The 21,439-nt window shown below is 68.4% G+C and overlaps 3 protein-coding genes across 6 annotated transcripts; 1 reads left to right on the top strand and 2 right to left on the bottom strand.

Moving 5' to 3' along the window:
- Positions 1-2: 2 nt before the first annotated feature.
- Positions 3-4,715, bottom strand: LOC128153134 (scavenger receptor cysteine-rich type 1 protein M130-like). The gene is made up of 13 exons (XM_052812047.1): positions 4,664-4,715; positions 4,261-4,581; positions 3,854-4,171; positions 3,460-3,762; positions 3,056-3,370; positions 2,567-2,875; positions 2,177-2,488; positions 1,735-2,088; positions 1,476-1,622; positions 1,258-1,353; positions 960-1,043; positions 510-650; positions 3-319 (listed from the first exon to the last, which is right to left on the bottom strand). The coding sequence occupies exons 1-13, from the start codon at positions 4,713-4,715 to the stop codon at positions 204-206; spliced, it is 2,868 nt and encodes a 955-aa protein (XP_052668007.1). The 3' UTR covers positions 3-203.
- Positions 4,716-6,504: 1,789 nt separating this feature from the next.
- AIP (aryl hydrocarbon receptor interacting protein) lies at positions 6,505-9,073 on the top strand. Of its 2 annotated transcripts, none has more exons than XM_052812003.1 (6): positions 6,505-6,661; positions 6,814-6,993; positions 7,387-7,575; positions 7,697-7,873; positions 7,985-8,126; positions 8,237-9,073. In XM_052812003.1, exons 1-6 carry the CDS (start codon positions 6,563-6,565, stop codon positions 8,440-8,442), a joined length of 993 nt encoding a protein of 330 aa, XP_052667963.1. In that variant the 5' UTR covers positions 6,505-6,562; the 3' UTR covers positions 8,443-9,073. The 2 variants fall into 2 exon arrangements, with proteins under 2 accessions (XP_052667963.1, XP_052667964.1); XM_052812004.1 differs by having other exon boundaries at positions 7,985-8,118; positions 8,237-8,309.
- A 788-nt stretch (positions 9,074-9,861) lies between these two features.
- PITPNM1 (phosphatidylinositol transfer protein membrane associated 1) lies at positions 9,862-21,335 on the bottom strand. 3 transcript variants are annotated; one of them, XM_052811937.1, is made up of 24 exons: positions 21,265-21,335; positions 20,922-21,017; positions 20,033-20,247; positions 19,830-19,951; positions 17,108-17,329; positions 16,668-16,982; positions 16,353-16,448; positions 16,106-16,213; positions 15,931-15,992; positions 15,602-15,846; positions 15,140-15,329; positions 14,883-14,990; positions 14,588-14,745; positions 14,119-14,297; positions 13,565-13,735; positions 13,181-13,330; positions 12,928-13,076; positions 12,747-12,857; positions 12,385-12,501; positions 12,029-12,177; positions 11,764-11,913; positions 11,203-11,386; positions 10,769-10,897; positions 9,862-10,648 (listed from the first exon to the last, which is right to left on the bottom strand). In XM_052811937.1, the coding sequence occupies exons 2-24, from the start codon at positions 20,997-20,999 to the stop codon at positions 10,382-10,384; spliced, it is 3,675 nt and encodes a 1,224-aa protein (XP_052667897.1). In that variant the 5' UTR covers positions 21,000-21,017; positions 21,265-21,335; the 3' UTR covers positions 9,862-10,381. The 3 variants fall into 3 exon arrangements, 2 of the variants coding, with proteins under 2 accessions (XP_052667897.1, XP_052667898.1); XR_008238842.1 differs by lacking the exons at positions 9,862-10,648; positions 10,769-10,897; positions 11,203-11,386; ... (2 more) ...; positions 12,385-12,501; positions 21,265-21,335 and having other exon boundaries at positions 14,198-14,297; positions 20,922-21,143; XM_052811938.1 differs by lacking the exons at positions 9,862-10,648; positions 10,769-10,897; positions 11,203-11,386; ... (2 more) ...; positions 12,385-12,501; positions 21,265-21,335 and having other exon boundaries at positions 12,833-13,076; positions 14,198-14,297; positions 20,922-21,144.
- Positions 21,336-21,439: the final 104 nt, after the last annotated feature.

Raw genomic sequence — 21,439 nt, 5'->3', positions numbered from 1 at the left:
AAAAAAAGATAAATTCACAGTGAAATAAAAAAAAAAAAGAAATCCCTGCAGCGCTGCTCGTGGGAGGGAACGGGAGCTGTTTTGCTGCGGTCCTGGGCAGGGAGAGGTGACCTCCACGGCCAGGGCCACCCTTCCTTGGGGACAGAGCTCCACCACCCTGCACGCGTGTCCCCAGGGACTCCCGCGGTGAGACCCAGGCGTCCTCACAGCGATGTCCCCAGCGTGCTGACGCCAGCATCGTCATAGTCTGTGCTCCCCGGGGGCTGTGTCAGGGGGTCCCCTGTGGCTCCTGGGGGACTTGGCGGGGGGTAACTCCCACCTTAGGGGACAGCAAAGGCCAGTGCCTTTGGGGGGGGGGGTGTCTGCTTCGTGTCCCTCCTGCCAGACCCTGGCTGGGGTCTTGCCGCAGCCCCCATGGATTTGCTGCCTGCTCCCTGCCCGCCACCGCAGCCGAGCCCCCCCCTCGGAGGGGGGTCTCCAGGGGACAGGGCGGCTGTGGCCCCTCTTACCTGTGGGTTGGTCACAGCTCCAGCTCCCCTGTGCCACCCCCTCGGAGATATCCCCAGTGTCGGGAGCAGGGGACTCTTCCGTCGCGGCCACGGCATCGTCGTAGCCATCCGGGGGGCCGTGCTTGGGCAGGGCAGGGGTGTCTGGGACAGGCGCGGGGGTGGACGGGAGTGAGCTGGGGGCCGTGGCAGGAGCCTGGCTGTGCCACCCCCCCCACTCCGGCCATGCCACCGGGGATGTCCTGGTGGCACTGGGGCTGCGAGCCCTCAGCCAGAGCCGCAGCAGGGATTAATCAGCAGGGAAAGGTGCTGCTTCGCTGCACGCTAATGAGTTGAGCTGGGCTCGCCACGCAATGGCGGGGGGGGGGGGGGCCGTGTCCCCTTGGCTCCCCAGCCTGGCTACGTCCCCTCTCCCCGGGGGTCCCCACCGGGTTCCTGCCTCCGTGCCCCTACCTGGGGCCGCCTTGAGGTCACCCTCCTCCACGCTGTCCCCGGTGTAATACGGCAGCTTCGTCCCCGACCCCTCCAACAGGGAGCCTGGTGGGGGGAGGACGGGGTGTTGGGGGTGGCCGGAGCCGGCACCGTGGGCAACACGGCCCCTCGCCGCAGAGCGGGGCCGCGGTGGGACCGGGGGGCACCCCCATGCCGCAGGCGTGAGCCTGTGCTGCACCACCGGGACCTGGTGCTGCGGTGGGGCAGAGCCCCCCGCTTCGGGGAGAGCTGCCAGGCACTGGGGGGGGGCTGCACCGACCTGAGCGACTGGGCACCTCCTGGTACTCCGGCGTCAGGGGATAGTCTAGCTCCTCGTAGATGGCGTCGGAGACGGTGTCCGTGGCTCTGCCGCGACCTGAAACCACAGGCAGCGCTCACCCGGGGCCGTGGGGCCACCCGCTGCCCACCCCCTGACCCACCACCCCACGGCAGAGGAACCCAGGGACCCCCCCAAAGCGGCTCTGCCCCGGCACCCACCTCTGCGCCGAACCCAGCCGCGGTACGCCTGCACGGCCAGGGCGCCCAGGGCCAGGCACAGCAGCAACCCCAGGACCACGCACAGGATCGTCGGCACCGGCACGTCGGTCCTCGCCGCCGCCGCCGGCGTGCTGCCGGTGGGGACGACTGCGGGGACATCGCCAGGCGGCATGAGGAGGGGGACCCCGGCCAGCCCGGCGCGGGGGGCTGCCAGGACGGGCAAAACTACCTGTGCAAGTGGCACCGGCCGGGCAGCGGCTCCCCGGGGACGGGGTGGGCGTCCCGCTCGTGCCGCCACTGTCCTTATCGCAAGCGACGTAGGCGTCCCTGCCGGAGCTGCAGGGCTGCAGGTGCCAGGGTGCCGAGGGGCAGTGCCAGAGCGAACGTGCCCCCTCCTCGCAGCCCACCCAAGCCAACCAGGCAGGGACCGCATCCTCGATGCGGTTGACCACCAGCTTCCCCCCGTCCCCGCAGCCCAGCTGCCGGCAGGCGGCGGTGGCCGTGGCGGGGCCGGTGCCGTTGGCGCACACGCGGCCCCAGGTGCCGTTGTAGAACACCTCCAGGTGCCCGCTGCAGCGGCCGCTGCCGCCCGCCAGCCGCAGGGAGAGCTGCTCTGCAAGGGGGTGCGGGGCGGGGGGGGTCACGGCATGGCCCGGCCAGGCACCCCCCCCCTCCCCGGTCCCGGGGCGCACGGCACTGACCTGAGCAGACGGCGGCAGCCGCCCCGCCATCGCGCCGGCAGCCGTGCCGTGCCGAAGCCGGGCAGTCCCAGAGAGACGCCTCGGTCCCGGCGCAGCCACCGGTACCTGGCCACAGCGGTCCAGTGCCGGGACCGAAGCGAGCCGAGCCGGTTGCCGCCAGCGCCGTTCCGCAGCCCAGCTGGCGGCAGACGACGGCGGCATCCGGCATGCCCCAGGTTTCCCGGCAGACGCTGCCCCAGGTGCCATTGACGTAGACCTCCACTCGCCCGGCACAGCGACTGGGGCCATCCGCCAACCTCACCCGCCGGCTGCCTGCGGGGCACGGAGGGCACCGGGCTGGGGCGGCCGATCGGTGTGCTGGCACCCCCCAGCCCTTCCCGGGATACTCACCCGAGCAGACGACAGCCACCTCCTCAGGGCTGCCGGTCGGCGTGGCGGCCGTCCCCGAGACGTTGCACTGGGCCAGGTTCTCCTCGGTGCCAGCGCACCGCAGCCCCTGCAGCCCTGCGGTGCCCGAGCCTGGCACGCCGTAGACCTTCTCTGGCACGCCACAGCCCAGCTGCCGGCACACCACGCCGGCACCCCGGGCGTCCCACAGCCCCGTCGGCACGCGGGCCCAGACCCCGGGGCTTGCCGCGACCTCCAGCCGCCCGTCGCACCGGCTCTCGCCCTCCACCAGCCGCAGGGGCTCGGCAATGCCTGCAAAATCCCCGGCGGTGCCGTGTGGCCGCGGCACCAGCAGCGTAGGGCTCCCGAGGGGATGGCGGGGCCCCGGCTCGGCCCTCCCCTCGCCCCAAGATGGCCCCGCATCCTCCGCTCCCCATTTTTGGGGTGTCCCAAAAGCCCCTTAAAGCTTTTCCCGGCGGGTGCCATACAGACCTGAGCAGCTGACGGCGGCAGCGTGGCCGGGGGGGCAGGCGGGCTCCCCCAGCACCACCACGGGGCACTCGCCCGGGTGCCGCTCGCTCCCGGCGCAGTTGAAGGTGTCCCGCCGCAGCGGCCCGTCCCCCCCGCCGAAGAAGCCTCCCGGGGGCACGGCGGCGGCGGGACCGCAGCCGAGGTGGTGGCAGAGGACGTGGGCGTCGGGCAGGTCCCAGCCGGTGGCGCAGAGGGACCCCCATGTCCCCCCCGCCTCTGCCTCCACCCGCCCGGCGCAGCTCGAGTTGTTGCCCACCAGCCGGAAACCTGTGTAGGCTGCGGCAGAAAGGGTGTTGGAGCCGGGGGGGGGACACACAACAGTGCGGGGACCCCCCCCCCCCTACCCCGGCACCCCCAGCACTTACAGGAGCAGATGATGCTGGCATGGCCGGTGCAGCCCCGGCCGCGGGCTGGCCGACGGGCACAGGCGGCGAGGAGGGGCTCGGTGCCGGTGCAATTAAACCCCTCGTCCCAGAGCGGCCCCTTTCCCGCCTCAAACCGTCCGGAGCCGGGGATGGCCAGCACCGCGCCGCAGCCCAGCTCCCGGCAGACCACCCGGGCGGCCTTGATGTCCACGTGGTCCTCGCAGACGCTGGTCCAGGCTCGTCCCCGTCGCACCTCCAGCCGCCCAGCGCAGGAGCTGTCACCGCCGACCAGCCGGGCAAACCCTGCCGGGAGAAACACGGGGGTCGGTGGTGAGGGATGTGCCGGCACCGGTGCGTGTGTGTCTCCCCCCGCCCCGGCCCCGCCGGCTCCTACCTTGGCAGACGACGGCGGCGTCGAAGTCGTGAACGCCCGCGTAGGGTCCCCAGCCACGGACCTCGCAGTTCCAGAGGGCGGCCTCGTCCCCACGGCAGTCGATCACAGCCAGGCTGATGGGGCCGTCCCCTTTGCCGAAGCGTCTGCTGGCGATGTAGGCGCCGGTGGCCGAGCCGCAGCCCAGCTGCTGGCACACCACCTCGGCGTCCTCCATGTCCCAGTTGTCATCCCCCACCGAGCCCCAGCGGCCCTGCAGCTTCACCTCCACCCTCCCGGCGCAGGGACCCCCGCCGGCCGCCAGCCTCAGCTCCACCGCGTCTGCACCGGGGCACCGGCACGGCCTCAGCCCTGCCCAGGGATGTCCCGGCACACGGCGGGTGTCCCGGCACAGCCACCCCCACCCTCACCTGTGCAGGTCACCCCCACGTCCCGATCGTGGCCGCAGAAGTGCCGTCCCCAGCCGAAGTGGGGACAGTCCTGCAACGTCTTCTCGTCACCCCCACAGAAGAAGGGCTGGAGCCAGATCCGGCCGGTGCCCTGCCCGAACGGGGTGTAGACGGACGCCTTGGCCACCAGGCCACAGCCCAGCTGCCGGCACACCACGGTGGCCCAAACGGCACCCCAGTCGAAGTCGTAGTTGCAGACGGAGCCCCACTCGCCGTTGTGCTTCACCTCCACCCGACCGGCGCAGCGCCCGCCGCCGTCCACCAGCCGCAGCTCCCCGGTGCCTGCGGCAAAGAGGGTGCTGAGCCCGGACCAGGACTCGGGGGGGGTCCCTGCCCCGTGGCTGCCCTTTGCCCTGGCGCTCACCCCCGCAGAGCTGCACACACAGGAGCAGCCCCAGCACCCCGACGGGCACCATCCTGCCGTCCCGCACCCCCCCCCACCCCGGTGCGGGGTGGGTGATATATAAGGCAGCGCCGCAGCCGGGAGCCAATGGAGACGGCAGCACCTTTTGAGCCGTTATCAGGCGGGTTATCTCCCGGCTGATGGGGGCCCGGCCTCCAATAACCTGCTCCGTGCCCAAATATGAGGCTCGGCTCCGCTTCTGGCGTCACACACCTCGCCACGGTGGGTCGGCACCCGGATGTCCCTGGGGGGGGGGGAGCCAGCCCCCTCTCAGGCCACCTGCGGCCGGCACGGGGCACGTGGACCCTTCCCACCCGTGTCGCCGACCCTGCTGCCCGAGCTTGGCAAGAGCCCAGTCCTGATGGCGACAGGATTCACCCCAAAACCTACCAAAGCCTCCACAGGGCCGCCCTCAGCACCGGCGCGGTGCACGTCGGCACCCATCCTCGTGGTGCTCCGCGCCCCAGCGTACCTGGAGACCCCGGGGGGGGGCACCAAGGTGACAGCAACCCCCAGGCTCACCGCGGTGTTTGCAGTTGGCACATCCCCGGCCCCTCGCGGAGGCCGGCAGCACATGGCGGTGCTGCCTGCAGGTGTGCCCCCGCGCTCGCCTTCGCAGCGCGGGCAGGAAGGAGACCGTTTTCCCCCCAGGCGGGGACGCGGCGTCGGCATCGACCGCACGCGGCTCCCCGGCCACCTGCAGCGTTACCGATAACGCCGTGCTTCTGCACACCGGCATCTGCCTGCGGTGACGCTGCTTGGGGGGGGGGCATGGAACTAACCCGGTGCTGGGGGGGGGGTGACAACCGCCTGGTTAAGCCAGGACCGAGCACCAGCAAAGACCGATGGGCACAGGAGGTGGAAGGGAATAGGAGATCCCTCGAGGTCTCGGTTGCGTGTGAGGATGAGGACGGGGCTGAGCCACCCATGGCCACGGGACCTGGCAGGCTCCATCGGTGCCGAGTGGTGCCGGTGACCATGGCCTGGCCGGCGAGACACAGAGGAGAAGGCGGCAATGCGGCAAGCGGGTTCGCATTGAACGGCTGCAGCTGTGCGAGCCCAGGCAAAACCGCCAAAAGCACGATAACAGCCCCAAATCGTGGTGGCGGTGCAAGGGCCCAGCGACCTGCGGGAGGGCGGCGCGGCGGCAGCCAGGAAACGCAGGTGGCCGAGGGGCTGCAGGCACATGGTGACGGCCGTTGGTGGGAACCGCCATCTCCCCGCGGGGGCACACCTGCAGGCAGCACGGGTGGCACCGCCACGTGCCACCGGCCTCCGTGCAGGACCGGGGACCCTCCACCTGCAAATGTCCCCCCGTTTCGCCCCGGGACAGCACATGGGGCCGACCCCCAACGCCAGCATCATCCGGGATGGCGTAGCATGGACCTGCCACGGCTGCCTGACCCTCGTGGCCCTCCCTGGGGAGCTGTCGGGGATGCAAACCCCGCCGGGACTGGCAAGAGGGGGGGGACGACACGGCTTCGGTGCCCCCCCCCGGAGCAGGAGGTGACCTTCGCCGGGGACACCGGGGGCGTCCCCCACCCCACCCCGCGGCCCTTCCAGGGACGTGGTCGAGCCTCAGGGCCGGTTTTTATGCCGGAATCCGCCCCCCCGCCCCGGTCTCCTGAACGGGGCGCGGGTCGGGGCAGGGCGGGAAACGTTTCCCGCCGCCGCCGGGCCTGGCCCCACCCACTCCCCCGTAGTCCCCGCCCACTCCCCCGTAGTCCCCGCCCTAGCGCCGAGTCCCACTCCCCGCCGGTAGGGGGCGCCGCCGCGCGGCCGCCTCCTCTCCGGAAAGAGCCGAACGGCGGCGGAGGCGGCCGAGGAGAGACGAGGCGGGGCGGGGAGCGGCGGGCGACGATGGCGCAGCAGGTCGAGCAGCTGCGGGCGGACGGCGTGTACAAGGAGGTGCTGCGGGAGGGCACCGGGCCGCTGCCCGACTTCCGCGACGGCACCAAGGTCAGGGACGCACCGCCGCCTCCGGGGCTTGGAGGGGGGGGGGGCTGGTGGGGGGGGGAGGGAGAGACGAGCGAGGCGCGCATGCGCGATGTCGTCCTTTCCCCCCCCCCCCGGTCGCTATGGTGACGCCGCGGCCTACTTCTCCCCCTCAGGCCACTTTCCACTACCGGACGCTGCGGTGCGGGGATGAGGAGGCGCCGCTGGATGACAGCCGGGCGCGGGGAAAGCCCATGGAGCTGATCGCCGGCAAGAAGTTCAAGTTGCCGGTGTGGGAAGCGGCGCTGCGGACCATGAGGCCGGGGGAGCGCGCCCGCTTCCGCTGCGACGCCAAGGTGGGGCGGGGCCGGGCCGGAGTGGGGCGGGGTTTTGCTACTCCGGGGGGCGTGGTGTACGTGTTCGGGAGGCGTGGTTTGCGCCCGGGGGTGTGGTATACGTGTTCGGGGGGCGTGGTTTGCGCCCGGGGGGCGTGGTGTACGTGCTCGGGAGGCGTGGTCTGCGCCCGGGGGGCGTGGTGTGCGTGCTCGGGAGGCATGGTCTGCGCCGGAGGGGCGTGGTGTGTGGTTCCTGGGGCGGGGTCTCCGCCTAGGGGGCGTGGCGTCCTGGTTCGGGGGCGGGGCCTGCGCTGTGCCCACACGTGGCGCAGCCCCTCACCGGGGTGCGAGGCCGGCAGCGTCCCGGTCCCCCCGGTGCGGTCCCGGCCCATCACGGCCATCTCCACCCCACAGCACGTGGTGCTCTACCCACTGGTGTCCAAGAGCCTGCGCAACATCGCGGCGGGGAAGGACCCACTGGAGGGGCAGCGGCACTGCTGCAGCATCGCCCAGCTGCACGAGCACTACTCCCTGGGCTACCCCGACCTCGATGAGCTCCAGAAGAACCCCCAGCCCCTCATCTTCGACATCGAGGTGCTCAAGGTGAGGCACCCGCTCGTGCCGACACGGGGAGGGGCGGCTGGGGGCCGCAAGCACCCACCCCAGGTGGAGGCTGCGGGCAGGAGGGCGCTGGGGCTCTGCCCTCATGACGGGGTGCCGGCAGGTGGAGGCACCCGGCTCCTACCAGCAGGACCCGTGGGCCATGACGGATGAGGAGAAGCTGCAGGCCGTACCCCTGATTCACAAGGAGGGCAACGAGCTGTACCGGCAGGGCAAGGTGCAGGAGGCAGCTGCCAAATACTATGATGCCATTGCCTGTCTCAAGAACCTGCAGATGAAGGTGGGGCTCCCTGGCCCCTCTCTGGGGTGCACGTAGGTCTCCCCGCATCCCTCCTGGAGTGCAGGGCTTGGGAGCTTCCCCTCACGCTCTTCCCTCCATCTCATCCTGCAGGAGCAGCCTGGCTCTCCGGACTGGATCGAGCTCGACCAGAAGATCACACCCCTGCTGTTAAATTACTGCCAATGCAAGCTGCAGTGCGAGGAGTACTACGAGGTGCTGGATCACTGCTCCTCCATTCTCAACAAATACGAGGGTAAGGAGCCGCGGGCCGGCCCGGCCGGCCGCGGTGGGTGCCGGTGGGGCGAGCGGCTACCAGGGAGGCCCCCGCCGCGCTCCCCCGGCCCACCAGCTCTCTCCCTGCAGACAACGTCAAGGCCTACTTCAAGCGGGGGAAGGCCCACGCGGCGGTGTGGAACGTGGCGGAGGCGCAGGCTGACTTTGCCAAAGTGCTGGCCCTCGACCCCTCGCTGCGCCCCGTCGTCTCCAAGGAGCTGCGGAGCCTGGAAGCCCGCCTGCGCGAGAAGGACGCCGAGGACAAGATTCGCTTCAAGGGCATTTTCTCGCAGTAGAGTCCACGGCCGCAGCGGAGAGCCCAACGCTCTCTGAAAAGGTTCTTTTAGATATTCCACATGTGGAATGTTCATTGATGTTTATTAATGTTTAATACAAACTTTACTTATTTGAAGTCATTCGAAGTGGCCCGGGAGCTCGCCACGGCCCGGTGACACAGCAGTGCACTGAAGTCGCAGTATTAAGCAGCGTATAGCAATCGCAGCTCACAGTTGAAGCGCAATCTAAAGGCAAAGCTCCTTGCTGGGCTTTAGACTATGCTCATCGTCATGCCGGGAAGGGACGCGTGAGGTGACACAAGCTCAAGCCTGCTGCTCTGTGCCAAGTTCTTTTATTCATTGTTTGATGTTTTTATACTTTATGTTGGGCTGAGCCCCTGGGCCTGGCCAAGCTGGTTACGGCCACAGGGGCTCCCATACGAAGCCTCAGCCCCAGCTCTTACCCCCGTATGCCACGCCACGTCCTGCATCGTCACGTCTCAAGGCTGCTGCTATCATCCCAAGCCGGTGTTTCCTCTATACTACATCGTCATGTCAGCGTCGTAAATATTTTGTATAGAATAACTGCTTGTTACTACTATCTATATAAAACTCTGGTCGTGCTATGCCAAGATAAACAAAAGTAAAAATAGTCACAGGCGCTTGGTGACTTAGCAAAACTGCTGTTACAGATATATGAGGTAAAGCAAAGTTGCAGGCAGGCCAGGAACAGGTCGAGGGGAGGGAGCATGGCAAGCCCTGGCCCTGAGGCCTTGCAAACTCACTGCAAAACTGAGCCCCTGCTTGCTGTGATAAGCACTCCCCCCCATCATGGATGTGTTATAGCTGCTAAATGACTGTTCTAAGGTGCAGAGCCAAGAAAACTCTCCAGCAGGCTCCATTCCTGGGCTCAGGATGTGAAAGCAGCTCTAATGCACACACAGGCTGTGTCAGTGCATGCCCCTCATGGCCCTGTGCTGCAGGTGCTCAAAGCTGAGCCCGCGCCACTGCGGTCCCCCAAAATCCAGCCCGGAGATGACAGCAGGGTGGCTGAGCCGCCCTGGCCCTGCTCTGCTCACTGAAGCCAGCAGCTTTCCTCCTCCAGCCTCCATGGTCCCTCCATCCCTGCCCTAACACCACGGCTGTTCCCTTGTGGAAAAGGTTTAGCCGCTCACACGACGTACAGCTTGATGTCGGCATCAACGCGTACTCGAGAGCAGCGGTGCAGCCCAGAGCCACCCCAGGCTGTATTTCTTAGCAGCTTTACCCACCCCACGATGTGTCCTAAATTGCTCGTGACCCAACTGCTGTCCCCCAAGGCCACCTCCCTGCGTGACACCGTGGCCCTGGGTCCGAGGCTCGCCAGGGCTTTGCTGGCAGGGGAAGCCGCTGGCGTCCGTGGCCGAGTGCGTATAGAGCAGACACGTGGGCCCCGGCACCTCGTCTTTACATCGCTTTATTTCACACCAGAACGAAGAGAACAGAGGAACCACTTTTGAATCCCGGCCCTTCCCCTGCCCCACGGCTGGCGACACCGAACGGAAATAAATAGGTGGGGAGCAGGGAGGTGCTGCTTGCCCTGGGGTGTAGCCCCCCCCAACACTGCCCAGGGACAGATGACCCCGGCGGGGGGGAACACACCAGTTCCCAGGGGGCAAACCCCACCAGGCACTGCCCAGCAGCAGCTCTGCAGCCCCAAAGGACCAGGGGGATGGGGCAGCAAGGGGGGAGGCAGAGTTGGGGGGCATCAGGGGGAACCCGGGGTGGCTCAGCCCCGAGGGGCTAGCTCTGGCCCTCGGGGGGGGGGTCTTGGAGTGCCATCTCCCAGGGCCCCTCAGTCTCAGAGGACCCAGCACCTCATCTCCTTCCTATCGGCTCGGGGTCCGTCGCAGGCTCTGGCCCCAGGTGCTCCTGGCTCAGAAACGAAGGCTGCAGCGGCGGGATGGTGACCGTGCCACCCTCACTCCTCACCCTCCAGCTTGAGGCTGACGCTGCGGGGTTTGGCCCGGGGCAGCCCTGGGGGTGCCGGTGGGGGTCCCCCATCCCGCTCCGCCTGGCTGGAGCCCCGAGACCGCAGGAGCTGGCTCTGCTTGCGTAGGAAGTCGACGGGCGCCGGGCAGCCGTAGGTGCCTTTGCCCAGCACGGGCCGCGGGGGTCCCTTGGGGGAGTGGGCCAGGGCCGCTGCCTCCAGTTGGGCCAGGTGGGCTACGTAGCCCTCGGACAGGAACTGTGGGGACGCACCGACAGCCTGAGCCGGCAGCCTCGGCCATCACGTGTTCCCTGCGCACTGGTGGGGTCAGCAATTGTCCCCTGCAGCCCCAACGCGTCCCCAGCCCTGCCACCATACCTGGCACTGGTTGTGGAACTTCTTGACGGCCCGGCCGACGATGTAGATGTGCGCCGGCGCGAGTCCCAGCGAGCTGTAGACGGAGACATCCTTGGTGGAGCCGTAGCCAGCGACGATGGTGATCTCCGCCTGCCCATGGACGGGAGCGTTAGGGCAGGGAACGACCCTTCCCGCAGGGACAGCCACCCCCAGGGGACGCGGACACCCTCGTTTTATGAGGGATGGTTGCAACGCCACGGGCTGGGAGCTGCCCCTCTGTGCCCTGAACACAGTCATGGGAGAGGGTGCCAGCTCCACCATCGCAGCGTGGTCCAGCTCCGAACATCTCCGCACACAGCTCCCCCGACCCCCGGGGTGGAGAGGGGCACAGCTCACGCTACCCCTCCACCACCATCAGCCCCGTGTCCCCACCTTGCCGGCGTCCCCGTCCCCACCTCGGTGCGCAGGCTCTGCAGGAAGGCGGCTTTCTGGCGCAGGGGGTCGTGGGTGAGCCCGTCGCAGAAGGAGACAGCGCCGTGGGGGAAGTTGTGCTGGGAGAGCCAGGCCACCACGCGATGCTTCTGCATGTCGGGGCGTCCCGTCACGTAGATGATCATGTAGCCCGAGTCCTGCCAGTGCCTAGGAGGGGACACGGGTCGCTGCCAGGAGCCCATGCGGGGACAGTCCTGCCGGCAGGAAGCCACCAAGCATCTCCCAACACATCACGCATGGGTGCTGCCTCCAAAACCTTCCTCCTCCCAGAGATTTTATCAAGGTTGAAGGCACAGCAGAGCTATGGGGGTGTCACAGCAGGCTTCAGGAGTAGAGTATTTCCCCCATGAGAAGGCACCAGCACAGAAATGCTGTGAAAACTCCCTGGGTGAGGGGGCGGCAGGAGATCCCCCAGCTCGTCCATGGGAAGGCAGCCTGCTCCCATGACCCCGCCACCCCAGTTGGGTTGTGGCCACGCTGCGAAAGGAGGAGGAGATTGTCCCCCGTACTTTAAGGGCACCTACCGTACGACGTCAACAGCCCCTGCCCGCACTTTGGGGTCGCTGCCCATGATGGATACGCTGGCGGTGAAGGAGCCGTCGATGCTGAACACGACTGACTCGGTGCCCCGGGCCACCACCGTCAGGTACGCCTCGGCGTAGCTGTGGTCCCCCCTGGGGCGGGAGAGCGGGGCGGCTCAGAGGAGGCTCTGCCACGGAGCGGGCAGGTCTAGCTCTGCCGAAAGGGCTGGAGGAGGAACCGAGATGGCACCGCACCCCCGCATCTCACCTGACCACCATCCGCACGGGGTAGATGCCGATGGCCAGAGCCTTGTCCGGAGGGATGGTGAAGGTCAGGCGCCCGCTGCCGCTCGTCACCTCAGTGCCATAGTACAGCCACTTCCCCGAGAGCGGCTGTGTCATGATGTAGATGTCCACCTGGGAGAGGAAAAAGGGCTGAGCATGGACTGAACCTTCAGATCCTGCCACGTCCCCAACCTACAAGTCCTTAAGACCCTCTCCTACCGTACCACGTAGGGTCCACATCCCTTCCCCTGCCGCTGGCGACACCAGCCCCGTGCCCCCTCCTGGACATCCCCACCCTGTTCGATGGGGTGCTGGCAGCACCCGTGATCCCAGCAGTACCTTCTCCCCGGTCAGCGTCACCACGTCCAGGGGTCCGTACATGAAGCGCCCGCTGAGGACCTGCGCTTTACCCTCGCACACGATCACGTCGCTGGCCCGGTGGTTGGCCGTCACGTTCTGCAGGGACACCAGGGGTTCAGCAGCTCGTGCCGGGGCCGTGGGTGGCACCCGAGGAAGCCCCCACGGGGGCACACAGGCCCCACCGTGCTGTGGGACCATCCCAGCATCATTCTGGCAGATGGGAGCAAACCCTCCCGGCTGCATTGGCCCATGGCCGGGGTCTGCCCGGGCAACTGGGGATGGACGGAGCCCGGCACTGCCCCGGCAAAGGGTCGGACTCCCGATGGCCACGGAGCACATACCCTGATTTTCACTTGGGTGCGCTTGCGCTGCCACTTCTCCCGGGGGATAGCGGGGCTGTAGATAGAGGTCTCCTCGCTCTCCGCCGGCTGCGGCCCCTCCTTCTCCATCACCTGCCGAGCGACACAACCCCGGCTCAGCCTCTGCCGGCCCCGGCAAGCCGTGCCGCCTGTCCCACCGTACCTGGCGCAGGATGAAGGCCACCACGTCGGAGGACTCCCAGTAGCTGGCGTGGAAGAGGTGAGGCAGGGTGATGGTGGGGAAGGCGGTCAGGGCATCGGGGCAGTACAGCGAGTAGTCGATGCGCTTCGGGCCCCACCAGCGCTCCAGGACTGCGGGGAGAGCTGGAATGAATCCGTCCCCGGACCTTATTCTGCATCGCGCATCCCGTGGTACCGGCACGGGATGGGATGGGATGGGCAGGGACGGCACTTACTCTTGACGACTTCGCTGGTGCTGGCGGGAGTGGGGGGGTCTCCCGGCTCGCTGCCCCTCCAGAAGCCCCCGAAACTGCCGGTGGGGGTAGGGGGGGCAGCCACATCCACCTCGGGCAGGAACAGGGCAGAGTGCATCTGCAAGGCCTCCGCTGCGGAGAGGACACGAGTGAGGACACCCAGAGCCCCCTGGGGACACCAACCACCCTGGGGACCCCCCCCTCCAGCACAGCCCCAAAGGGGTGGACAGGGCTTGCACATCACCTTCCCCCCCAACCCAGCTGGGGTCCTGCAGCGCTGTGAGTGCTCTGGGTACCCCGGCACGACGCCGGAGCCCGCAACGTGCCCGGGGTGCCCAGGACCAGCCCGGCACGGGGGCTGCTCACCCAGCAGGGAGGAGGTGCCGTCACCCAGGGGGTACTTCTGGTAGCGGGGCACGCTGAGCGGCGGGACGGCGTGGAAGGCTTTGGCCAAGAGGGGCTCCAGGCGAGAAGCACAGGGGTCGGCCGCGTGGAAGAGGTTGTAGATCTGCTCGCAAGCAGGACGCAGCTGGGCCACTGGGGCAGAGACGGGGGGGGGGTTTCAGGGCTGCCCAGCCTGCACGGCAAGGAGCCCGAGGGCTGGCGGGCACGGGGCGGCAGAGCCGGGAGCTCAACACCCAGAGGGGAGGAAGCAAGACCCAGTGAGAGGAAAGGCTGGGGAGGCAAACCCAGGGCACCAGGCACAGAGCAGGGAAGGGGATGCTCGGGCGCACACCAACACCAACACCCAGGCAGCCAGGGCTGGGTGTGCAAGGGTCTCAAACCCAAGCAGGGCTCTTTGGGGAGGTCCTGGGGGGGCTCAGGCTTGCAGGGGGCGGGGGGAGCACGACTCGGGGATGAGGGCTCGAGCCCCGCGGGGAGGGTCGGGGGCTGGCACCACGGCTGGCGGGGGTCCTCACCATCCAGAGCGGGCATGACGGTCTTGCGCAGCGCGAGCACCAGCCCCAGCGGGGAGCCAAAGAGGAAGAAGCCGGATACCTTAAAGTCGAGGCGAGTGCCGGTGCCCTCCGTCCCGTCCAGCGCCGCGGTGCCGCTCCGCGGTGCCTCTGCCTCCAGCGGGGCCTCGCTGGCCTGCAGGCTGGGACAGTGGGGCCGGTGGGCATGGGGAGGGACAGTGCCATCCCTCTCCCACCACCTCGGGGGCAAAGCTGTGCCTGGCACGGCCCCGTTAGCCTGGAAGAGCTGCTGGAAGCAGGGGAGCTCCAGCAAGACACCCCCAAGGGCAGGCTGCCCCCATGCAATGCTCCTTCCCAGGCTGGCACAGGTGGGAAATTCACCGTTTCCATAAAGCACAAAATTAGTCGGGAGATCAGCAGAGCTCCCGCGGGGACGGGCCACGGCACAGCCGACCATCCCCCTTGCTCTCACCTGCACGAGGAGCTGTGATGGTGGCTGTCCCCCTGCTCCCGGCAGGACAGCTGTGCCCCCAGTTCAGGACTGGCCTGGCCCGATCCCGTTGCTCCGTCCGCCCCGTCGGCCAGCGGGTCCCTGCCGCCACACAGCTCGGGGGAGACGGGCTCCGTGCTCTGCAGGGGGAGAGGCAGCGAGCGCCCGGCTTAGCTGCCACCGGCACCCCTGCCAAACCTGCACCCCAGCACCCAGGGGCGCAAACCGCCTTCCCACCCTCCCCGATCCCGGCCGGCGGCAGCGTGCCGGCACTCACCAGGCTGCCGCGGCGGCTGCTGCTGCGGCTGCCCCCTGATCCCGTCCGGCTCTGGCAGAGCGCGTCGAAGCCCAGGATGCCGCCCACGCAGTCCCCCAGCAGCACCACCTGCGGACGGCACGCACCCGTGCCGAGGGCAACGAAGGACAGAGCCCCCAAGCCCTACCGCACAGGGGCAAAGCAGTTCCCAGCGGAGGCGAGCCCCAGCTGGAACCCAGAGCAAAGCTTGCCCCGAATCCCCCGAATTCCCCTCTCACCTGGCCGCAGAAGCCGGCCCCCTCCCCGGAGTGCAGGAAGGTGCTGTACGCCTGGTTGGCGCGGGCGATGACGGCACCCACGGCGTGCTGGTAACTCCCCGAGGAGGTGGCCAGCAGCGGGAGGGCCGCCAGCGGGATGTGGTCCTGGCTGCTGGACAGGCTGTCCCTGTCATGGCTGTAGGGACTGAGCCTGAGATGGAAACAGGGGAGAGGATGAAGAGGGCTGCCCCAATATCCCCATCCCACCGCACGACGCTTGCCCCGGGATGCTGCACCGGGAGTTATCCCCATCCCATCGCTTGTCCCGGACGCCACACCGAGAGGAGGAAAGTCCCATGTCTGAGGCCACCACCTCCCCGGTCCCCTCCCACGGCTCTAGGGTGGTTTTCCAGGAGAACAGCCCCCCTCCTCGCCCCGCGGCACGCTACGCGGCCCCGGGGAACACGGCGCTGCCATCCGTACTTGGAGACGAGGGCGTAGGCAGCGGCGCAGATGGGCGGACAGGGCACCAGGCGCAGCGCCACGTGCCCCAGCGCCTCGGGGAAGTGGACGCGGGTGACGGCGTCGAAGGTGGCCGCCAGCGTCTGCACGTCCGCCTGCTTGGAGCCCGGCTCGCCCGCTCCCTGGTCCAGGATGTTACCGCTGTGGAGGATGAGGAAGAGGGCGTGGATCCGGCACGCTTGCCCCGCGCTCTCCGCCGAGCCCCCCTGCGGGAAGGAGAGCGCTGCCGTCGGCACCCGTGCCGGGGCGGGGGGGCACGGACCGAGGGAAGGGACGAGGCAGGCACGCACCTCGGGGAAGCCGGGTGCCCCCAATCCTTCGCCATCCGCCTTGGCGGCGCCGGCTCCGTCCCCTGCGAGCACACGGCCCCGGTGAGCCCGGCCGGGGTGTCCAGGCGGAGGTTGGCCCCCTCCCAGGACACCCATGCTGGGGTTTGGGGCCAGGGCCCCCCCCCCAGCCACTCACCCAGTGCCTCGTCCAGCTCCGCCGGCCGCTCCAGCGTGTCCAAGAAGTCGTTGGAGCTCCACTTTGTCATCTCCTTCGCAAAGACCTCGTCGCTGTCGGACAGGTCCTCTGTGGTGGCAGGGAGGGGGGCCGTGGGTGGGGAGCCCGCAAGGGCCCCCCCGCCAGGCACATCCAGCCCTCCCCAAGCTGGCGCGTGGTCCCTGCCACTGAAATGCTGTGCCGTGGCCGCGGGGCTGCCCCGACATACCATGAGCATCGAAAAACTCCTCTTCGGAGCTGTTCTCGGAGTCACGGGCAATGTTCTGCATCCGCCACTCGGACAGGCTCTGAGGAGACACCCCCCCTGCCACCAGCACGGGGTCAGCACCCAGAGCCTCCCCCACAGCGAGACCCCACTCCTGCTCCACAGCTCCCCCTTGTTCCTCCACCCAGAGCCCCCCCTGGGTCACCCAGAGCCCCCCCAGGCCAGGGAAGAAAGGGTCCCCCCACACGTCTATAGAGAACGGTAGCAGCTGGGGGGCTGGGGGTCCCCATCCCACCCGCGCAGGACCTGGTCTCTCACCTCCATGCTGGGAAGAGTAGGAGGACCGGGAAGAGGTGGACCACTGCTTGGCAAAGGTATCGTCAGGGGAGGCATCGGCCACCCCCTGCACCTCGGCCCCCTCCTGCCCGCTGGCACCCCCCGGCTCCGGCCGCCCCTCGGGGCTGGGCCCGGCGATGGGGGGCTCCTCGACCTCCCCGCACTTGGCCATCTTCTGCGCCAGCATCCGCGCCGTCTCCTCCTCCAACTGCCGGATATCTTCCATCGTCAGGTCCGTCCACTCGTCCTGCCAGCACCAAGCCTGGCGGTGGGCGCGCAGCATCACCTTCCGCAAACCTGCGACGGGGAGGGTGCGGGGGGGAGCGAGCCCGGCATGGCCCCGGGGCTCCCCAAACCTGCCCCCCTCCAGCAATGCCAAGGTGCCGGTGGTCGAGGGCTCGCCGTTGCTGCCCCGCACTCACCCACGTCGTGGATGAACTGCTCGATTTTGGACTGCATCCCCCAGTAGCGAAACTCCACCTTGCAGAGCTTGTAGGCGCACATCAGGGGCCCGCCGGCAGCCGCCTCCAGCCAGTCGTCCCCCAGCGGGCCCCGGCCCGTCTTGGCCGAGTGGTAGAGCTTGGGGTCCTCCTCGGGCTTGTATTCCCCGGGGGAGATGGGGTCACGCACGATGTCGATGGTGTCTGCGGGGGGGAACGGCACTCGTCACCCTGCAGCGCTCGGCGAGGGGACGCGGGCGGGTGGGAGCCCCCCTCGAGCAGGAAAAAAGGGGAAAACCGCACCAAAATCAGAGGGGGCACCCAGCAAATTATTCCCGCAAGCCGCGCGTCCGACACAGCCGGTAGCAAACGCTCTATAACATCAAAGACACCCTCGGGTGCACGCGAACACGTCCCCTTGGGTGCACGCGCGGCTGTGAAAGGCGCGGGGGGAGGCGCGGAGGCGACGGGGCGTGCGAAGAGCCGGGGCTGACACACATACGCGCATTAGGCAGGAGATTTGGCAGCTGGGAGAGCGGCCCCGGTGACCCCGGGGGACGCAGGGGCTGGTGCTGAGGACAGACGGATCGAGCAGCTCGGCGCAGTGGTGAGGCCCGCCAGCTGCTCCCCCTCCGGACCCAAGGGTCCCCCAATAACAGGGCACGGAGCACAGCAAAACCACCACAGGACCCAGGAGAAGCCCCCGTCGAGCCAAGGGGTGCGATGGCAACGTCCCCCCTCTCCCCAAAACAAGGGGTGGCCTCCCCAAAACTGGAGGGGGTGCTCACAGATGGCACCCAGGAAAACATGATCCAACAGACCTTGGGGGGCCGTTCGGGCCCAACCCTGCACAAAGCCTCCTGCAGTTTGGCTGCTCCAGCCCCATCTCCAGGCCAGCTCCTTCCAGCCCAGTCTTGGGGGGTCCTGGGGGGGTCCCAGGGCACCCCGCTGGCCCCCAGGACCTTCCCACAGAGCTGTCCCCAGCCAGACCCCCCAGCCCGTCCCCAGGCTCTGCCAGAGCCTGCATTTATTTGCCCCCATTGACACCCCTGAGGTGCCTGCTGGCCTCTTCCTCCAGCTTGGGCCAAAAAAAGGGGGGAAAAGGACTTTTAAGGCTCAGAAAGCGCGGAACTGTTGCAGGGCACGCGCTCTGAAGCGGGGCTTTTCCTGTGGCAGGTAGCTGAAATGCAAAGCGCCACAACCCCTCCAAACCTCCCCAGCCTGCAAAATCCACCACGGGGTGGGAAAGCAGCACCCGCGGTGTCCAAATTGTGTGGCAAACATGAGCCCTTAAATCAGCGCCCGACGGGCTGGCCGAGCAGCCTGGATGGCGGCACGCTGCGGTCAGCAGCGAGGAGCCGGGATAGGACCTGCCAGCCCCGAGCAGCTCCCGGCAGCGTCACTCACGCGACGACCGGTGGATCTGTTTGCTTTTACTGCTGTGAGAAAATTGGCGAGGACGCAGTTACCCCCATGGTTCGTCCCGACAGCCCAAACCACATTACTCCGTTGCCCTTTGAAACGCGAGATGGGGTTTAAATCTGTCGGTGTTACGGGATGCTGGGGTGAGAGCTGGCAAAGAAAATCCCAGCAGGGTCAGCGTCCGGGCCAGTCCCACCTCAGCATCGCTCCCCACGGGAGACAGCAGCTACCCGAGACGCAGCATGCCCTGCGGAAAGCCCACAGGACGGGCACCGGCGGGGAAAATCAGGCAGGGCAGCAGGCAGCGGGCACAGGGCCGTGCCCTGCCCGCTATCCGCTTGGCCTCGGTTGCTGCCTGGCGGTGGCAGGGGCAGAATTCGTCCCCCCCAGCCCAAGCCACCAACATCCCTGCCGGACGTCCCCAATGCTGCAAGAGCCAATGAGAGAAATAGGTCAGATGAATCATTTCCTCCAAGTGCCTATTTTAGGCCTCCATTTTAAGAGGCAGCGCGTCACGCTCTGCACTCCAGCGCCTAAAACGACCAGATCGACACCGCCAGGAAAGGGCAGCCGCAGCAGCCGGGGCCAAACCCACCGGCAAGGGAGGAATCCCACCCTGGACTCCCAGCTCTGCCCGCCGGTCCCTCTGGCAAGCAGCGGAGGGGCCTGGACCTGGAGAGCGATCTGGAGCAAAGCCCTGGGGAGCAAGGGAATCAGGGCAGGGGGTGGGAAAATGGGGACACGCTTCTCCAGCTCCCCCCGCTCCAGCTGATCCGAAACGCCCTGCAGGAGCCTGGTGCAGGTTCCCACGCACACCTAGAGAGGGGCTGGGAAGGCAAAGCTGTGCCAGACTGCGTGGGACAGGGGCTGGGACATGGAAGGAGAGGGGAGAAGGCTGGCACCGGGAAGGGGAGGGCTGCAAACAAGCATACAGGCAAGGGAAGAAGGCAGAGGACGAAATTGGCCCCCAAAACGTCTTTAATGCGGACTCTAGCAGCGCTGCCAAGGAAGCAGGCAGGGAGCTCAGGGCAGGGAGCTTGGGGCACAGGTGCCTTCCCCTGCCGGGGTCCCTCTATAGCTGTCCCCAAAACGCAAGGGCCGGCAGGGAGAGCAAAGCCAAGAGTGTTGCAGACGCTGAGCCCCTGCAGCCAGCCGGGAAGCTGAGCCCCTCGGGCGCTGCAGCACACCCACGCACCCAGCTCGGGGAGCGCCGCGTGGGAACCCCGGCAGGCATCGGGTCCTGCCCGGCGCCTCGAGCCAGCCTCGCAGCGGCCGTACGCACCCAAAATCCTCTGCCTTTTCTCAGCCGTGCTCAGGTTGAAGACATTGGTCTGCTGGCCCGCGTCCGGCCGGTAGTACGTCTCAATCTCGATGGAGAACTTCTCCACGAAGGGGCAGGTGTACCTGGGGGACATGCAGGGACGGGGCTGAGCCCGGTGGCACGGTCGGCCCCGCAGCCCACCCTTCGGCTCCGCCGGGTCCCACCTGGTGCGGGTGTAGGGGTAGGCGTTCCAGGATTCCTCCTCCACCTGCAGCGCAGCCTTGGGGAGCAGTGCCCGAAACCAGCTGGGGATGTGGGAGCCAACGTGGTAGATCTTGTGGGTGTACTGGCCGCTGCCGCCGGGGCCGTCGCTGTAGGGCCGGTTGGCGAGGATTTCCACCCCGCTGCCCTCGCCGCTCGACTCCTCCCGGCTCTTCTTCTGTGGGGAGAGCTGCCGGGTGAGCACGGCCCCCCCAGCACCCCCTAACCCCGAGACCCACACGCCCTTAAGGCCTGGCACCTCACAGGCCCCCGGGGTCCCCGTACCCTCGTGCAACCCCCAGTCCCCGTGTGTTTACACCCCCCAGCCCCACACCTGCTCCCAGGACCCCCCGCTTGGCTCGGTGGCCCCAAACCCACCCGAACCTCACTGACACCCCTGCACCCTGCCAATCCCTTGGGGCCAGCCTCAGGCCCCACACAGCCCCCTGCACCCCCCCTATACTCAGTCCCCCATGCTCAGCCCCCCAGCCCCCTGCACCCTCAATCATCAGTCCCCCATGCTCAGCCCCACCAACTGCCTGCACCCCCCAGCTCCCCATGCTCAGCCCCCCAGCCCCCCACACCCCTCCAGACTCCATGCCCAGCCCCACAGCCCCTGCACCCCCCCAGTGCCCAGCCCCCCCATACTCAGCCCCACAGCCCCCTGCACCCCCCCAATGCTCAGCCCCCCCATACTCAGCCTTACAGCCCCCTGCACCCCCCCAACGCTCAGCCCTACAGCCCCCTGCACCCCCCCCAGTGCCCAGACCCCCATACTCAGCCCCACAGCCCCTTGCACCCCCTCCCAATGCTCAGCCCCCCCCCCCCCCATACTCAGCCCCCCGGCCCCACCTGGATCATGTAGAGCTGGGCCACCTGGTACTCCTCCAGGCTCATGGGCAGCAGGATGTGGTACTCCTTGATGAGCATGGCGGCGGGGGGCAGCGCCTGCGGGGGCGGCCGTCAGCCCGGCTCGGCTCAGCCCGGCCCGGCCCGGCCCGGCTCGGCCCGGCCCGCTGCGACGCTCCCGGGCCCGCCCCGCTCCCATGGCAACGCGCCCCCCGCCCGCTCGGCCCCGCCCGCCCGCCTTCGGCTCCCTTCGGCTCCCTTCGGCTCTCTTCGGATCCCTTCGGCTCCGCTCGCCCCCGGCGCTGCCCCCCCCCGCCCGCCCTCCGCGCCCCGTCCCCCGCCGAACCTGCGCTGCTCTTCGGTTCGTGACATCACAGCCCGTTCCCACGGAGACGGCCGTGACGTTTGGGGGGTGGGGGGTGGGGGGGGCGGCGCGTGACGTCAGAGACAGGAAGGCAGCGAGCGCCGCTGCACGGGCACTCCGCGTGTGCCGGTACCGGCCTCCCCCCCCCCCCCCCCCA

Source organism: Harpia harpyja, chromosome 16 (assembly GCF_026419915.1).
Source record: "Harpia harpyja isolate bHarHar1 chromosome 16, bHarHar1 primary haplotype, whole genome shotgun sequence".
NCBI lineage: Eukaryota > Metazoa > Chordata > Aves > Accipitriformes > Accipitridae > Harpia > Harpia harpyja.
Note: the sequence above shows the minus strand (reverse complement) of the source record. Positions and strands in the feature narration are given on the sequence as shown.

Bases quoted from the DNA above. Each gene is read 5' to 3' on its own strand.
- AIP (XM_052812003.1), top strand. From the start codon at position 6,563: ATGGCGCAGCAGGTCGAGCAGCTGCGGGCGGACGGCGTGTACAAGGAG. The intron at 6,662-6,813 runs GTCAGGGACGCA...TCTCCCCCTCAG, and splicing joins ACTTCCGCGACGGCACCAAG to GCCACTTTCCACTACCGGAC. The intron at 6,994-7,386 runs GTGGGGCGGGGC...TCCACCCCACAG, and splicing joins GCTTCCGCTGCGACGCCAAG to CACGTGGTGCTCTACCCACT.
- PITPNM1 (XM_052811937.1), bottom strand. From the start codon at position 20,999: ATGCTCATCAAGGAGTACCACATCCTGCTGCCCATGAGCCTGGAGGAG. The intron at 19,952-20,032 runs GTGGGACCCGGC...CATGTCCCCCAG, and splicing joins TACCCCTACACCCGCACCAG to GTACACCTGCCCCTTCGTGG. The intron at 12,178-12,384 runs GTACTGCTGGGA...TTCCTCTCCCAG, and splicing joins TGACGCTGACCGGGGAGAAG to GTGGACATCTACATCATGAC.
- LOC128153134 (XM_052812047.1), bottom strand. From the start codon at position 4,715: ATGGTGCCCGTCGGGGTGCTGGGGCTGCTCCTGTGTGTGCAGCTCTGC. The intron at 2,489-2,566 runs GTGAGTATCCCG...CGTGCCCCGCAG, and splicing joins GGTGGCTGTCGTCTGCTCGG to GCAGCCGGCGGGTGAGGTTG. The intron at 320-509 runs GTAAGAGGGGCC...CTGTCCCCTAAG, and splicing joins GAGCTGTGACCAACCCACAG to GTGGGAGTTACCCCCCGCCA.